Source organism: Saccostrea echinata, unplaced genomic scaffold (genome assembly GCF_033153115.1).
Source record: "Saccostrea echinata isolate AGI-Se365-2 ecotype Australia unplaced genomic scaffold, CSIRO_AGI_Sech_v1 ptg000027l, whole genome shotgun sequence".
Taxonomy (NCBI): Eukaryota; Metazoa; Mollusca; class Bivalvia; order Ostreida; family Ostreidae; genus Saccostrea; species Saccostrea echinata.
The window spans coordinates 2000437-2018703 of record NW_026889776.1 but is presented as its reverse complement, the minus strand read 5'-3'; the positions used below and the strand labels follow the sequence as shown (position 1 = coordinate 2018703).

At 32.3% G+C, this 18267-nt stretch overlaps 1 protein-coding gene across 1 annotated transcript in view; it reads left to right on the top strand.

Annotated features, from left to right (window-relative positions):
• The window catches only part of LOC133193412 (adenylate cyclase type 9-like), a 33218-nt gene extending 15155 nt beyond the window's left edge, over positions 1–18063 (top strand). Inside the window, exons 3-6 of the mRNA XM_061329336.1 lie at positions 1403–1542; positions 4532–4573; positions 5246–5327; positions 14820–18063. Of these exons, the coding sequence (XP_061185320.1) occupies positions 1403–1542; positions 4532–4573; positions 5246–5327; positions 14820–16462 (1907 nt within the window). The 3' untranslated portion in view covers positions 16463–18063. The remainder of the gene's footprint in view (positions 1–1402; positions 1543–4531; positions 4574–5245; positions 5328–14819) is intronic.
• The last annotated feature ends 204 nt before the right edge of the window (positions 18064–18267 follow it).

Sequence of the window (18267 nt, the reverse complement as noted above, 5' to 3'; positions counted from 1 at the left end):
GAAATATAGTAAAAGTGGTAGAGAATGGCTAGCGATAAGTTCATAATTAGGTATGGGCAGTGTACTAGTAATCAGAGAATGTCTAACGTAATGCGATCACTACCAGTAATAGCATTAGAGATCTTAACATTGTCATAGCAGCTGTTAGTATCTGATCTCCTTCCAACAGTAAGTCAAGCAGTTGCATCAGTGTAATTCTGTATACTTGAAAATCTTTGCCTTGTGTGATTTTTGTCACAAACAAATAAAAAACTTGTATACCTTCACCTGATGCATTTTGTTATTTCATGAAAATTATGTGTTTTAAGATAAGCTTGGTCATAAAGGATGACTGCACTTAAGGAAATGCGGAATTTGCGACAAAATAAACTTTCAAAACAAGCATTTTTCTATTCATTGCAAGAATGGTCAACATCCAATCTACAACTTTATGTAATTACATTTAATAAAAGTGTTTATTTACGAAGTTCGAATCTGTTTTCAAAGGCAGGGGTCATCTCAATTTCTTGAATCTCTGTTCGATAATGAGGACGCCCACTTTTTTACTGACTTTATACATAGTCAGCGCATGTTTGTCTATTTTTCTACATTTAACAGTAGTTGTATATTTGCATAAATAATAATGTGTCAAAAGGAGATTAATAGACAAACATGCGCTCATGGTTAAAAAGAGAAAAAACTGCTTCTTCTTACATTCGCTCTCTGTGTTGTAACCAAGGATTGTGACATGTTGAATATTATAATTCACCACGTGATTTCTTACCTCAGGTAACTTTGTGAATACTAAATTCCGTCACATGACTTGTAAGGAAGCATGTGATGTGCTAACTAGGACATTGTGTTCGAACACATGAAGTCATCTGGTATTGATATAAATTTGCTTTAATTACATTGACGTGCTCATATTGTTAATTTCGTTTTGAAAGCTTTGTCAGAAGTGTATTTGTGCTATACAGAATGGAGAGGGAGATTGGAAAGAGTGATCATGTTCGCTTTTCAAAACATGTCATTGTTATTTATGTAGTCTAATTTTAGAGCCATTCTTACAATGTTAGCTCCACCTCTCATGCATATCTAATGTTCAATCAAGGGCAGGTAAGTGTAAATTCACTATATTTGGAAAGCAGTAAGGACAAAAAACATTGAATCATTTTATTGTATCACAGTCTAAAATCATTTTAAGATTTAAATGTGGTTCCAAATTGACAGTATTCTTTCATAAACATACAAAATTGAGATAAGGTTTAGATATAAAAGCAACAGAAGCAACCGAAAAGGACCCAAAAACAGGCGTTAAGTGCAGTCATCCTTTACTGAAGGGTATAAGGGTATAAAGGTAAAAAATATAACAGTATGGAACTGAAGTTTTTGTTAGATTTGTTAATAGTGTCAACTTTTTTAGTAATCAAGACCTACTTTATCAATGGATACAAGAACGAGATGGGTAAAGAAGGCAGTGAAGGAGGGGATCAAACATCTAGCCACCAGCAGGGAGCGGATGGTACCACACATGTGGAGGGAAATTCTGATGACTTAGATGAGGTGGAAACATATATAAATAACTCTGTAGAGAATAACATGGTCCTTCCCAGAATGATGTTTTTCTGACTAAATTTTTTAAAAGTTTTTAACTCTACTGGTCAGAGACCAGAAGAGCTTATGTATTGGTAAGGTGTCCATCATCTGTCTGTCTGAATAGCTGTCCCCCTGTCTGTAAGCAATTATTTAATAAAAATGCTACTCCTCCAACAGTTTTGGTCCGATTTCAATAAGATTTGGTACACAAGTAGACCATACTAGGAAACATAATTCTAAGCATCAATTTTTGGTTTTGACAAATGGTGTTGCCATGGTCACTAAAAATAGAAATTTCTATGAAATTTCTTTGAAATTCTTTCAAAATGCCACTCCTCCTACAGTTTCAGTCAGATTTCAGTAAGACTTGGTATACAAGTACAGTCTGTAGACTGTACAAAGATGCATCTTTCTTGATTATAAGTACACACCAGTAGAGCTACAGTCTCATCAGAGACTGCTGGTTACACTTCATAATGGTAGGATTCAAAACTTCATTAACAACCAAAATTATGTCATTCTTAAAATAATTAAGCAACTAATAACATCGATCTGATATAGTGCATCACTGATTAAATTTTCTGGAAAAGTAACATATGATTACTTAAAAAATCATTAATTGAAACCTATGTTAGAGAACTTTGTGCTTACAATGCAAGCAGAGGCATATAACACATCTATGATTTGATGTGAATTCAATTTTATTCAGTGTCGATCTTTTTACTGTAACAGCAATGACAATGACAAGCACTCATATCTTATATCACTGAAAACTAATAATGAGGCATCACTTTGACAGCTCTGCTGCTTAAATTAAAATAATTGAAGTAAACCATATATATACATGACATTATGCCAATATGCATTTATCACCACCTGTTTCACAAGTGCATTTAGGTCAAACAGTCACTTAAGGGCTTATTTATAAATAAACATCACACATGTAATTCATTCTTTTCAGTTTTAGCCCTGTAATCTATGGTTTCTTAAAAGTTCCTAAAGTCGACCTGCAAGAGTATTTTATTGTTTTAAGTAAATGATATTCTTATTGCATATCTTGCATTTACTAATTCCCATGTGTATTTGCTTTTTCTTCCATCAAATACATTTCTTGTTCCATTTTTAGCTGAGGATTTTAATTCTGCTTACAGTGTATAAATATATTGTGTGGTTGAATTGAGGGGAAGAAAAACTGTGTGTAGATTTAACGACACTTATATGACCCAATTAGCAGACAACTTACCAACATTTATTTATAAGCTCCCTGAAGGTTCTGTTTTTAATACCTGCTCTAAAAGATATGTATATTAAATGAATCATATTTTTAAGGAATGTGAGTTAACCTTAAAACATAATCTTTAAAAAAAAAAAAAAGATAACTTCATTGACTGTGTGTTTGAATTTTTATTAGGTTAGAGTGATTCACAGGGTAATTATTACAATTTTATCATCAAAGATATGTTATACATGTATTACAAAACTATCGATAGCCCATAAAAGCAGTGTTGAATTGAGTGGTCCAAAAAAGGGGAGAATAGTTAGCATGACAGCCTCCATTTACTTTTCTGATAACCAAATAAAGCAAACCGAGATAATTATTTCAGGGTAACAAATGTACCTCAGCCTATTGCTTTTTCCACTCCAATCTTGTAGTCCAATGGTTGTTGTATGTGCAAATTATTTTTCCACTTGATGAAATGGTCTTGGAGCCTAGGAAATTTGATTTTTGGTCTGATATGCAGAAATACGGATTGTTATGTAGAGTTCAGAATAATTTTGCTATGTTCCAATGTAATTTCACAGACAAAGATATGTAAGTGAGAAAATTAACTTAGGCACAGTAGCATTTGATTGTTTTCTAATGGAGAGAAGTCGCTGGGTACAATGAAGCATGTGAGGAAATGGGGATTCTTTGATCTTAAGTGGTTTTTCATGAAGCTCAATTTGTATTGATGGAATCAGCACTAATTGAAACTTGATGATGTACAAAGGAACATATAGAAATGTTTAGGCCATGCTAAAAAAAAACTTGTTTGCTGTTTCCAGAGTATCATTTTTAGGGTAAACAAATGGACAGGTACATATATATATTTTTTTTTTATATGAGAATCATGCTGTATATAATACTCACATAAAAAGATGAGATAATATTTATTAAAAGTTGGGTTTTGACCAAAAACAAAACAAACAAACATTATAGCTTTGAAGAGCTATTTTTTGACTAAAGAAGTTGAAGCTTTGTATTATTAAATAAATCATATTTTTGAAAGTTTTAATTAAATGATATGAAACATGTATATTATGTCATAGTTAAGAACAAAGTGAAATTAAAATGGAAAGATTTCTTTTGATTAAAAATTTTGTAAGCTGAAAGGAATTTAAATAGGTCTGTTGTGAACAAACATTATTTTAATTTAGACCCACATCGACAATGTATCTTCTGAAGACAGATCATTATCTTATGAAGTGTTCATTTCAGTGTAAATCTAGGAATCCCTAGCTTTACAACTCATTAATTTGGCCCCTTCTCCAGGCTATATTAGTTCACTACCACAGATTACCATAGAAACAGTCATTTTTTGTCAATCATATCAGTTACACCACTTAATTAATATCTTTTTATTTTCCTCTTCAAAACACATAAGATTTTTTTTTTCAATTTCTATTTGTCAGTTTATTAGTTTCTGTATGATTTATCTGACAGTTATTATATTATAGATCATATATACTCACTAAGAAGACATTTTCTTTATAATTTACAGAAGTAGATCATACTGTAAGAATAGATCAGAATTAAAGCATAAAATTCAGCACTTTAACTATTAGTTTTAAAGAAATCCAGGGCCCTGTTTTATAAATGAACATGACATTGTAATGTAGGGTGAATGCTTAGATATAGATAGTGAATAGTACAAGAAAGATAACTCATTGTTACAATTAAAATTTTCTTTTGTAGTCATCCGAAAAACACAGACTCTCTAACCACTTTGAAGCAAAGGTATGTTACTATATATTGATTATTACTGAATATTTTGTCATCCAGATAATTTTGATACATGTATTTGATTTTTATAACATTCAATCTCTGTCAGCATGTTATTTGTGATGTGACAGTGATTTGCATATGGTTGAAAAACTGTATGATATAGAAAAAAAACATTTATACAAAAACTTCAAGTTCTGCATTCTTTGATGACCATTCATTAACAACAGGACATCAGATGTAGTAAGTAAACAACTAAAAAATGGATGTTTGATAATGAAAAACAAAGACCAAGTCCTTAATGAATAATTTTTCTGTATTCAACACCAACAAATTATCTCTTAGATTATGACCAGAATTAAAGTTTTTCGATCAACATTTTGAGGACAAAAAGATTTATCACTGTTTACTACCTCAGTCTGGGGTTTAGAATGGAAAAAGTGAAGATAACGAACAGTGATTGATCTCAATAAAATCTATAAACAATACAAATCTGTGAACAGGGCATAAAACATGGACCCCTGGAAATTCCAGAGGTGGGATCAGGTGCCTAGGAGGAGTAAGCATGCCCTGTTGATGGGACACACCCACTGTGAGCCCTCTGTATTGATTAGATAGAAGAAAAGCAATGATTTTGAGACTTTGCTACCTTGATACATGTATTACAATAACTTGACCGATTTTTAGGGCTCCGATGTGAATGGTATTACCCGTAACTTGCTGGGAAGAAGAAGAAGTGCCAGCGATATCTCATTGGAACAGGAGAATGGTAACGCTTGTGCTTTTGGCTTTCTTTCTGCCAGTATCATTTTAGGCCTTGTACTCATCTGTAATAAAATGAAGCATAGTACCACTATTATGTTGCTACGGTGGCCAACTACTTTGCATTGCTGCTCTCTGCTGACATTGGATGCAGCATATATATTTGAAATCAGTGTTTTGAATCGTGAATTATGATGAGTCATAAAGCATCATGCTGCTGTAAATTATGACAATAGCACATAGTTGGAACATATTACTTAAAGACTTAACAAGATTCTTTTTCCCAAGATAGATCTATTTGTTGAAGTGAAGAGAGAAATAGGTCTGATTATGGGAACCAGAGTCAATGATACTACACTTGTACAATAGGTAACTTTGAGTAAAGGCTCCACCCACAATGTCACTCATTGATTGTTGACAGCTAGTGATTACCCAGGCTAAGGTGTAGGCTACACTCACCACCCATAAATATTGCTTGATAGTTGACAGCCATTGATTACCCAGACTAAGGTATAGGCTACACTCCATCTAAGTAAGCTCCACCCATAAATACTGATTGATTGTTGACAACCATTGATTACCCAGACTAGGTTAAAAGCTACACTCCATGTAAGCTCCGTCTACACTGTCACTGATTTACCGATCTCAAAGGTGGATCTATGAAAATAACATCTACTTTTTGAGGGACAATTCTTATCGCTGTATGATCCTATCTTCTTGATCTCAGATAATTATAATGAACCACCATCATTTGTTTACAGTGTTAAAGTTTTTCACTTTCTGAAAGTTACACACTCTGGTTTGCATCTATCATAGAGAAAAAGAAATTGAAAGGTTAAAAAAAATTGTGGTTCCACAATAAATACAATGACTGCTGATAATGCACATGTGCACTAAATAGTTTCACTTCAATTGTAAACATGAGATATCACAGATTATTTTGACAGAATTAGGACACAAGAGAAGAGCAGTGGTCAAATATCTACTTAATTGAATAATCAAATTATTGAACATGGTATGAAGTAAATAGATGCTAACCTATGAAATTCTACCCAGTAAACAAAAACATGTTTAACCTGGTCATACTTTCAAAATGTCACATGATCCTTCTTGAAAGATCTTTTCACGGAATACCCAAGAGCTTTTGTTTGTAAGCAAAGAATTATTTCTTTTAATTACAACTAAGGCACAAGACATAGGATAATTAGAAAGGATATTTTTCAACATTTGAACATGTGATAAACAGACCTAGACAATAATATCTATGGGTAAAAAATACTTAACATTTTCAGACCATACAATTTTAATATAAAATGCAAGTAAAATTTGGGGATTAAACAAAAACAAATAAATTGATGAAATATAGTGCAAAAACAATAGAGGTATAATAACTCAACTCGAAAATTAAACAGCCTACATTTATCACTAATATCGGTAGGCCATTTCATAAAAAACAATTCCATGTAAATATTAAATCTTTCCCAAAGGTCAATTTACATGGAAATGTTTTTCATGGAAATTGATTTTAGGAAAGTTATCTACAAATATTTAATTTTGTGCATTTATGCTATAAAACTGTGTGTGCATAGAGTTATAATAATGTTGTGCTGCACTTCTTCAAAACTTAGTGCTAGAGCAACGTTTTGGAGAGTAAACAATGATGATCAGGCCTAAGAAAAAAAATGTCTGTTTATGGTTACCCAACCTAGCCTTTTATACACAAATATTTTTTTTATTGTAACATCAAGAAAATACATTTCTGTACATTTTCCTTCAAATATAAATTTTATAGGTCGTATAGACACATTTCAGTAGCCCTTTTTAGAGCTGTGGTGAAGATGGGGGGGGGGGGGGAGATTTTATGACCAGGGAAAAAGAGCTTTAAAGTGTCTTTTAACAAGATGTATATCAAGTTATGCCTTTTAAAAAGTAATGAAAAATAAAAACAACATCCTACCTAATGACCCTTTTTATATTTAGCATTATTATAGTAACAAATATTCTTTTCGTAGGCCTCACTTGAAATCACAATTTGAGTTGATGATTATTTGGATCTTTAGTATGGAGATGATTATAATCTGGATTTTAGTCTAGAATTGATGATTGTTTGAACATATTTTTTTCATGAAATAAGTAGAAACAAATGAAGTTTTGTCAGATTTTCCAGCAATAATAGACAACTCTAATTGCTAGCTGAGCTTCTTCTTTTTGTATATAGTGCTCAAACACAGCTAGTGTTGTTGATATTGTCCTAAAGTACCTATACCATGTACTTTATACCTTTCTCTCTGTTTAATGGCTTTATTTTCTTCTAGAAGATAGTAAGTTTTTATCTGGCACCCTGTAGAAGTTAATTTAGAGAGAGCAATGTTTTAATGACTCACCTCAGAAATGATGACTGCATTAAAATTTCAGTCATTTCCCTCTGGAACATGCAAATATATACAGTTGAACTTTGGTATCTCAAACTTATAGAATCATTCCTTATTACAAATGTGAGATAGTGAAATTTCACTGGACAAGATCACAGTCTAGAATGAGTCTTTGCTGACTCCTAAACCGTGAATCTTAGCCCCTTGGTGGAATTTCACTATTCTACATAAGTATATAATGAATGTTTATTTTTCTTGCATTATTTTAACTAATTTATTATCGTATCATCACCTTAAAAAAAAAATTAAGTTCTTATTTTGAATTGGGTTTTAAATCTAAATACACCATCAAAGAAATCATACCTAAGAATGGTTTATACAATATGTGTAAACTTGGAAATTAAATTTCAATCCATTTAAATGGTAGAGTCTACTTAATATTATAATCAGGAATGAAAAAATGTCCTTTAACATATTTATCCTTCCGCACCTTAAAATAGTGCTACCCAAGAAGTGAAAAAAGACTGTTTTCAATGAAAAATAAATTTTTAACAATTGAAATCAACAATAAAATAAAATTTAAAAAATTTCATATTGCCACAATTTTTAAATTAGGATGAATGTTTAGGTCATAAATGGGTCATTTGCATTTGGTCAATTGTGTTTGCAGCTTGTTTTATAGTCTGAGTCAAGACAGGGATTTGTTTTGTGGACAGATAAGTTTTGTTTGTTATTTTCTACTTGTCATCCATTAAACATCAATCCCATAGATTGCTGATCACAAGGCGTAGCTGAGAAAAAACATTGTAAGAGACCTTATCTTTAAAAATTGTATGGCTGCCCTCTCTTCACTGACTGGCTAAAATGGCCCAACTCAAACCTTTTTTTAACCTCCAGGAAGCAATTATTTTTTTTTTATGTATTCTGGATAATAGATTTTAAAATTTAGCATTGAAATTGAAATTTTCTGAGAGAAAAAATCTCTTACCTACATAGCGACCCAATTTTTTTCGTCCTGAGTCGGGAGAGGGCAAACAAACATCAGTTTAAAGTTGGCCTGACCTGACTGTTTTGAGTTGAATGACAGAGTTGTCTGAAAAAGTTGTCAAGTCAAGGAATGTTGCTGTGCCACATTTCACTGCGGAACAAGACAGGCGCTGATAATACTGTTTCAAAATGAGAGTTTTGTGAAGTTTGAGATTTGTAACAATGACAAATTAATATTTCAGTTGAAATGCTGCAGCCTATTTACATCTTTCTGTGAGTTTCTGATTGTAAAATGTTCAATTGACCCATTGTTTTTTCTAAAAATAATGAAAATTTCATATGCCTCAATAAAAGTTTAAGTTTTCAAAGTGTATATAGTGCCTTTTGTACCCCCCCCCCCCCCATTTTATTTATACTATAATTGTTTTAAAATAATACAGTTTGCAGCATAGTTATAAACAGTATGACAGAAAAATCTCTTACTGCTGTCTCACACTGGACAGGCCTATCTAACACTGGTGATAATGTGAGCAATTGATATCTCAAATACCATAGATATATCAAAATGAGCTGGAAGTCCCAACCACTTGTTCTTTTTTGTATTTTAACCTCATTATCTTGAATCCTTTGATACCTCAAAGCTTTTCTTGGCCCCAATGAGTTTGAGATAACAAGGTTTAACAGTATCGTAACTTTGCAGCTTTATGCTTTTTGTTAACTGTTATACCAAAACATAATCATCATACTCTTCCGCTGTGTTGTAGGATGAGTTCACCATGCATCAGACACCCAAGAACAAGTTCTAGCGATATCTCTACCAACTAAATATTATCAAAATGGAGCTTAACATGTATTAAGAGTGATTAAGATATGAAATTGGGATACAATTTTATGATATATTGAGAAAATATCATCAAAAAATGATTTTGTTGGAATAAGCCAGATTTCACTATGGATCGGACAATATTAACCATGCATTGGACAAAAAAAATGTCATAATAAGATACCTGAAATGCTTTTAAATTAGTGACTTGAAAATATTGTTTCATTTAAAAATTAACTCGATTAAATTGACTTAATCTAGCCACAAATGTGGAGAGGTTTTAGTAGCATCACATCACCTTAGGCCTTGCAATGCCTTGTAATATATAGAAAGTCACGCCTTGGTCTTGGGGGGTTATCGTAGATCTTCTAGTTTGCAATAAAGAGAGCCCACTTCTAGTTGTCATATATTGATAAGGAAGTAATCATCTATGCAGTGGACAAAGTCCCAAGCATTTAATATACTGAAATAAACTTTTTAATGAAAAACAACTATAAGAAAATACAAACTTTGAAATGAAATTTCTTGAAATATTTTAGAAAATTATCAATCATTAAAAAATTCACCCCAAACAGGACTCATTCTCTTGAAGTCTAATGAAAGAAAGACAACTCTAAATATTTGCAAAATCATAAAATTCTGGTTACACCCCCCCCCCCTTGATGATTTCCAAATGTGATGTCACTTCAAGGCATTTAGCACAAATGATAATAAAAATCAGCATCTTTAAAATGTTTAAATATTCAGCTTTAAGACAGAAACAAATCAAAACACAGAGACATTCAGATTTGATATAGGTTTGTGTCCGATGTATGAACTCATCCTAAGCTCAGCTCATCAAGGTCAATGGATTAGAAATTAGTATTGAATGAAATATGTAATTTAAGATGGTGTATTTGTGTGAAAGAGAAATTCACCCCAGTTGATCTAGCGGATTAATTGTTAGAAGTATTTTTTTTTACCCATAGTCTTGCCAATGATACTAGATTGCTAGTGTTGCTAGTCTTTGATAAGAATTGCTTTCTTTTGGAAGTTCTGATTTTTAAGGAAAAATGTATATACTGACATGTAATTTATCAAATATTTTTAAGTAATTCCAAATTGCTACCAGAAAACCCTAAGCAACACACATTTTATTGAATTTATAGAGACTTGTTTTCATTACGAGTTATTTCTAAATAGTTGATAAAATAGAGGATGTTCATGTATACTTTAAATAACACTGTAATTGCATTAAACAGGGAAAATTGAAACACTTGTCACCATTGATCCCAGTTTACTTATCAAAAATGCCTCGGGAATCACAACTGGAGAAACAAAACTGACCAATGACACGAAAGAAAGCAGCATCATTAGTAACAAAAAAGGTCACTAGCAACAATGTATATAATCAATAAATCTTATCATCTGTAAAGATTGTGGGCTCATCATGATCTTGTAAAAAATGATACAAGAGAATAATAATGAATTTTTTATCATACACTAGTACTGTTGGAAGTGTTACTGATAAGATGGAGGGGTATACATTTGTGTCCAGACAATGGCAATGGAAAAGTACAAATATTTCTGTATATATGTGATGTATAGAGTGCAGTTTTTACCATGCATAATGATAGCAAAATCTTGGAGATGGGGAAAAGGGGGGGGGGGGGGGTTATCTAGGTCTTTCATTTTAATAACCATTAAAATTGCCAGAGTTTGGCCAAAGTATAAGCCATAAGTTTAAATGTTTAGGATTAATAGCAAGTATTTTTATGTCCCCACAAACAACGTTTAAGGAGTTATATAGGAATTACCTTGTCCATTTATACATCTGTTTCTCAATCCGTCTGTAAAATTGTGTGTACAGAACTTAACTTTGTATTGGATGAAAGTGAAGCTCGTACTTGAAACAAAGGTTACTTATGTCCTGAGGATTGTCTAGATCTTGTTTTAAAAGCATTCAGGCAAGTTCAAGGTCACTGGCAGAAAGATATATGTATAATCCCTGTCCTGACTATATATTGTCACGTAAAACATTGAAAGCTTATACTTCACACAAAGATTGTTCATGACCTGAGAGTGTGTCATGACATTGACAAAAAGTCATTTTGACAAGTTCAAGGTCACAAGCAAAGTAATCTTCACATCTTTTCCTGGCTATATATTGTAATGGAGAAACATTGGAAGTTTCATCCTAATAATGTCAGGGATCTTATAAACTCTTAAATCTAAAGGATTTTTATATAATGTTATAATGATAATCCAGCATCATGTAGAAGCTTTATACTGTTATGTTGATCGTGTAGGACTTATATGGTTAATAATAATCCAGCATATATGAGCTTTATACTGTATGGTGATCCTGTGGAATTTACATGGAATAATAATAATCCAGCATGATGTACAAGCCTAATTTTGTAATTATGTAGTAACTTAATTATGTAATAATGATCTTGTAGAACCTGTATGGTGTAATAATTATCCAGAACTATATATCATCAATCTGATTAAAATCAGATCCTCTATGCTCCTTTTTTAACGGTATGTCACTTAGTAAGCGACATATCGTTAAAAAAGGAGCATCGAGGATCTGATTTGAATCAGATTATATAGTAATAATGATGCTGTAATACATAAATGGTAAATAATAACTCATCATTATGTAGGAGCTTGATTTTGTAAGAATGATCCTGTTGGACTTAATGGTGAAAAAATAATTAAGTATGATGTAGGAGCTTAATTTTGTAAGAATGATCCTGTAGGACTTACATGGTGTAAAGATAATTTAGTATGATGTAAGGGCTTAATTTTGTAATAATGATCCTGCAGACCCTGCACTGTATAATAATAATCCAGCATCATGTATATACAATAATGATCCTATAGGTCTTGTATGGTTTATTAATAATCCAATATCATGAAGCTAAATACTGTATTGATGACCCTGTAGGACTTACATAGTGTAATGATAATCTAGCATCATGTAGGAACTTTTGTAATAATGATTCTGTAGGACTTACATGGTGTAATCATCCAGCATGTTGGAGCTTAATTTTGTAGTAAAGAACTTGTAGGACTGAAACGGTGTAGTAATACTCCAGTATCTTGTAGGAACTACAGTATAATTTTCGAAACTCATTACCACCAGTTCCATAAAAATTGGCCAGATTAGACAGAATCTGGATGCTGAAAATTTCCAATATATTTCTGTTGTTTTGTTTAAAAGTATGATGCATATGTTGGCAAAATATAATTAAATGATAAAATCATTCAATAATTTTGGCGTCCAGAAATTATTCAAAATAATATGCATGTCACTTACCGTCAGTTTTTCTTTTTTGTTCACAAAGTTTGGGACTTGTCAATGAATCTCAGCGTGAAATGTAAATGGAGTCAGAATCTATAATGTTAAGGTGCCATTTTGAAGATGTTTGAGGGTGATCCCAATTTATATTTTGATTTGTAAATAGACTAGTGTACATGTATTGTCATTGATTTTATGTTATGCTGTGTGATATGGAGTTAAAGCAATTTAAATTTAAATATGTAAGTTTTTTTTTTTTAAATTCACTTGTAATTAAACGTTAATTTTATTAAAGGAATGAATTTAATAGCTACCCATTTTATACGGTATAAACTGGGTTGGGGCAATAAACGCTTTATAAACCGCGAAGCAGTTTATAAAAAAAAAGCGTAAACTGTTCCAGTTTATACCATATAGATTGGGTAGCTATTAAATTCATTCCTTATAATTTAATTTTCATTCATTAGGTGTAAGAAAAAAAGATGATTGTCCTTAAAAAATGACTTCAATTTGTACAAAATTTGAAAGTAACGTCAGGCGGATTGATACGTTTTTGACACAAGTCATCGTGACGTAGGCAACCCATTTTATACGATATGAAGTAAATTTTTTTATCCAATCAAATACAGCGTTACAACCAGAATTAAATTATATTTATTTAAATAGGCCATGTCAGGTTTCTTTCTGTTCATCTCATGGCATTTATGTAACACTCATTAGCACATCTTTGATGCCAGGTGTTAATTGCATTTAAGTGACTCAGGTAATATTGTGCGACCAGATTAGAGGAAATATGAGCAGTTGGGATGAAATTGAATATGGCGGTATGGAATACAGAATAGACAGTATTCAGACTACACAGAATATTTTACAATACAATTGCTAAAAAAAAAAGGTCGAAATGGACAAAATTTCAGAGTACTCAGAATCTGGAGTAGACAAATTATACCGTATTTACTAAATTATGATCCTGTAAGACTTAATATGGTGTAATAATAGACGAATTTCATATTTATGAAAGTTATTTTCCTTTGCGGGATCAATCTGGGGTCAACCGGCATAAGACACTGTTTTCCCTCTATAACATTACCAACTTTTTGGGGCAATATTTGCCAGTTTACAGTATGTAGTAAATTATGATCCTGTAGGACTCATATGGTGTAATAATAATCCAGTATCATGTAGGAGATAATTATTACAATGATTATTCTGAGGAAGTTTTTGACTTGTGGATACACCCATAGAAAATTCAGGCTGTTCTGGAGAAATTATCCTGTAAGAGTTGCAAGCCATCGTGAAAATTACTGTAAATCACTTTTTATTTGTAAGAACTTTATTTTTCATTATTACGCAAATCTGTCTGCTCATGAAAATTTTATTCACTCATATATTTGTTTTGTTATGGATTATATACAACAGAAACCTCAGCTCACAAAAATTTTATCTCGCTTATAAATACCAAATAGCTAACTCACGAAAATAAGGTGTCGCAAAAATATAGTGATCTGCATTAATTTACATATAAGTTGAATGCTAAGAATATTACTGCACAATATAAAGGTTGTAATGATGATGTTTTCTTTTTTGACAAAACAAATTTTCTCTCATTTCATATTATATATTTAGCCTTTCATTTTTTCACTCAGAAACAAATTTATTTCACATCAAGCTCATAAGTTTAGTGAATAATTTTTGTTTTTGCATACAATTTTTTATACAAAGATCAAACACATTTTTATACAAGTGTATCTTCAAAAACTCACACACTTGATTGGAAATATTGAACGGTATTGAGTTTCGGGAAGCCTTAGCCCATTTTCCTTGAGTTCTGGGAAAAATTACACAATTCACTCTAAACTAGATGTTAATTGAACAATCATTGAGAACTACATGGAATAATTGGAGTATAAGTCTGTATTACTTTTTAAAATCCAAGAACTTGAAATGCATTAATGTTCAAATATTTAAAGTATTTCTTTCAGTTTTTTTATTTCTGTATGCTACAATTAATTCAGTTTATTTTGTTTACAGAGGAGGAGACCAGAGACGGTGAACATGGCAAATACATGAACGACAAACAGATCATCAAGCTGATCAACGAAGACAGTACAAACCAGGAGTTCTTCTACAAACCTCCCATCCATGCCCTTACATTGGCCTTCACCACCCCAGAAATGGAGACTGATTACCGAGATCACTACCTGGAGGACACCCAAAATCAGAACACTGTCTCCTCTCCCCGCTACCAGGCCCTCCTGGAGATCATTGTGGCTTTTATGGTCTTTGGTATCACCTCTGTCTGTTGCTTCCTGATCTTTGAGAGACAGATTCCCTGGATCCTCGTCTTTATTATCTTCTTGATTCTTGAGATTCTCTGCCTCATCCAGGCATTCACTGATGTCAGATACAAGGAGAGGAAGGTGGAGTCCTGTCCTAGCTGCACACATCTGATGTCTGGGTGGTACTTCAGGAACCTGATTGGAGCAGTGGTGACCAGTATCCCTGTGTTAGCTGTCTACTCCAACCTGTCATGTGAAATTGCTATCAGCACATTCTCACAGGACCATTTCTTCTGCTACTGCATTGTTATGGCTCTTCTGCACTACTGTAACTACAACATGATTAGTTCCTGGGTCAAGTCCATTGTAGCATCACTTGCAGGAATTGTTATTCTTGTCTTGTTGTATGTTCAGCTCTGTGTGTTTAAAAATAACTCTGGAACAAAGTCCATGGTCAATGGAACTTTTGGTTACTCCAATACAACAGATATAAGCATTACTACCATGGTCACAACCATTGCCCCAGATGCTACAGTAGTTCCACCACTGTTTTCAGGAGATCACCCTCTGCAGTTTGAGATCATATTGGACATCATTCTGTTACTCATTCTGGTCTTCTTTCTGAACAGAGAATTTGAAATCAGTTACAGATTGTCCTACCATGGAGACAAACAAGCATCAGCCAATAAACAGCAAATGCAACTGAACAAGGAGCAAGCTGATTGGCTGCTTCACAACATTATCCCTAAGCATGTCTCAGAACAGTTGAAAGGAGAGAATTGCCAGTACTCCAAGAACCACAAAGATGTTGGAGTCATTTTTGCTGCCATTGTGAATTTTAATGAGTTCTATGATGAGTCTTATGAAGGGGGAAGAGAATATTTGAGAGTGTTAAATGAACTAGTAAGTGACTATGAAGACTTGCTCAATCAACATAGATTCAAGGATGTGGAGAAAATAAAGACTATCACCAGTACCTTTATGGCTGCCTCTGGCCTCAACACACAGTCCAGAATGGAGAACAAACATCCCCATGCCCATCTCTTTGCTTTAATGGAGTTTTCCATGGAAATGCAAGAGGTAGTGAAAAGATTCAATGAAAGTTTGTTTAACTTTGACTTTATACTCAATATAGGGTATAATCATGGAGAGGTCACAGCAGGTGTGATAGGGACAACTAAGCTGTTGTATGACATCTGGGGAGACACGGTTAACATCTCTAGCCGTATGTATTCTACAGGGGTCAAGGACAGAATCCAGGTACCAGAGGCATGCCTCAAGCTTCTGGAAGAGGTGTTTGAATTTGAATATAGAGGAACCATTCAAGTAAAAGGAAAGGGAGATATGAAGACTTACCTTTTGAAAGGCAAGAGAGATGGCGTCCACTGGGAATAGGGATTTATGATGGCATTTTAATTTTTTTTTCCGAGTTTCAGTTAATCTGTTGGATGATATATTTTCTTATAATGAATTTAATATGCAGGTTTTACTAAATCTGTAGATAGCAGTTTCATTGAACTCGCTTGCAGTGTTATTATTTTAAAATATTTATTAATGTTTATAATTATAGCTTTGATATTGAAAGAATTTCCAGGATCTGTCATGAAAAAAATTGGCAGATTTTTCTACGGGTAGATAGTTGGATGATCTCCATGAACAAATTTGTCATAAAGTTGTAGCAACCCTTACTTAACCGTGCTAAAACTGTGAAATCTTCCCCAGCAAAAGTGAATTTATTGAAATAGACCAATACTAGTATCTTTAAAAACAGGAAATATTTCTTTGTGTTGTTTTTTTAACATGTTTTAACATAGATTTTTCAAAAGATATTTTATCAATACTTTTTAAAGATAAAATATTTTCATTTATGTTTAACAAAATCTTAAAATCATTTTCATAATAGTACACATGCAGAAATTGAGAGAATTCCTTCATACTTCTTCTTAAAGGATTTAAGTAATATCTGATTATGTGACAAATATTAGTGGCATTTTTTTCAAATTATTAGTTAAATTTTCTGGTCATTGTTTTACCATGTGAATTGTTAAACTGAATTAAGATGACTATTCTTCCACTCTACAAAGTGATCCTTTACTGAAATCTTAGTGATATTTAATTATTGTATGTTGTGTGTTTAAGACATAAAAAGAATTTTTCTTTTACCTCACATAAACCAACCTTTAAAAAAGAAGTGTGAATGTATTAGTACCAGTAGTTTAACCTTCAGAAATATATTTAGTACTGTTGTTTCCAGGAGAAATATGTTTATATACTTTATACCATTTGTGTAACCAATTATTTGTACATCATGTATTGCTTTCAAACTGCTTAAATTATACAAAACCTTAGAGCTCGAAGTAACTGGTGAACCAACCAATTTGTTCACAACTTTTATTTGAAATTGTCTGAGAAGTACTTTATGTAGATTTGTGAACATATTCTACTCTTAGCAGTGTATTTTTTTTTCATTATATCAAATAGAATCTCATTAGTATTGCTAAAGAATAGGCAGAAATTAATTTTAAAACATGTTGTATTTAACTGACATGGTGAGCTACTTGGACTAAAAAAAAATTCATGTAACAGGATTTTTTTTTAAACAAATGAGTCAAGATGTTTGAAAAAAAAATAAAGCATCGTTTGTACTATCTTCAACCTTAACCTTAGTATCGTGTTGTCTTGCTGTGAACATTAACTTATCCAGAATCCTAGTGTGAAAACAAAACCTATGTATATTTATTTATTCTGTACAGGTTACATGGGGCCACTGTTTGAAGTTATGGTTCTTGCTTGTGATGTGTCAATCATATAGCTGTCTTAATATAAATATTTATGTTTCTAGAGTCACTCAAACTTGTGAAGTTTCATCTGTAAAGGTTTATCTACTGTTGCTGTCATACAGTAATTTTGTATGGAGGAGAAAATCATTACAATATCCATGAAAGCTGCTCTAATTGTAGCTCCTACACCAAACATTACATTATATGATTACTTTTAACATCAAATGATTAATTTTTGTTAATCAAAAGATGTGTAGAATTCTTTTTCTGATGTATTAAGATTTTATTTCCTGAAATGAAGTCGTACATTATTCTTAAAGTGAAAAACAAACATTACATGTAGTTCAATAATATTTATGTTACATTGATGTAGTGCTAACAATGCATTCTTAGAAAACGTTTGCCGATTTTTAAGAACTC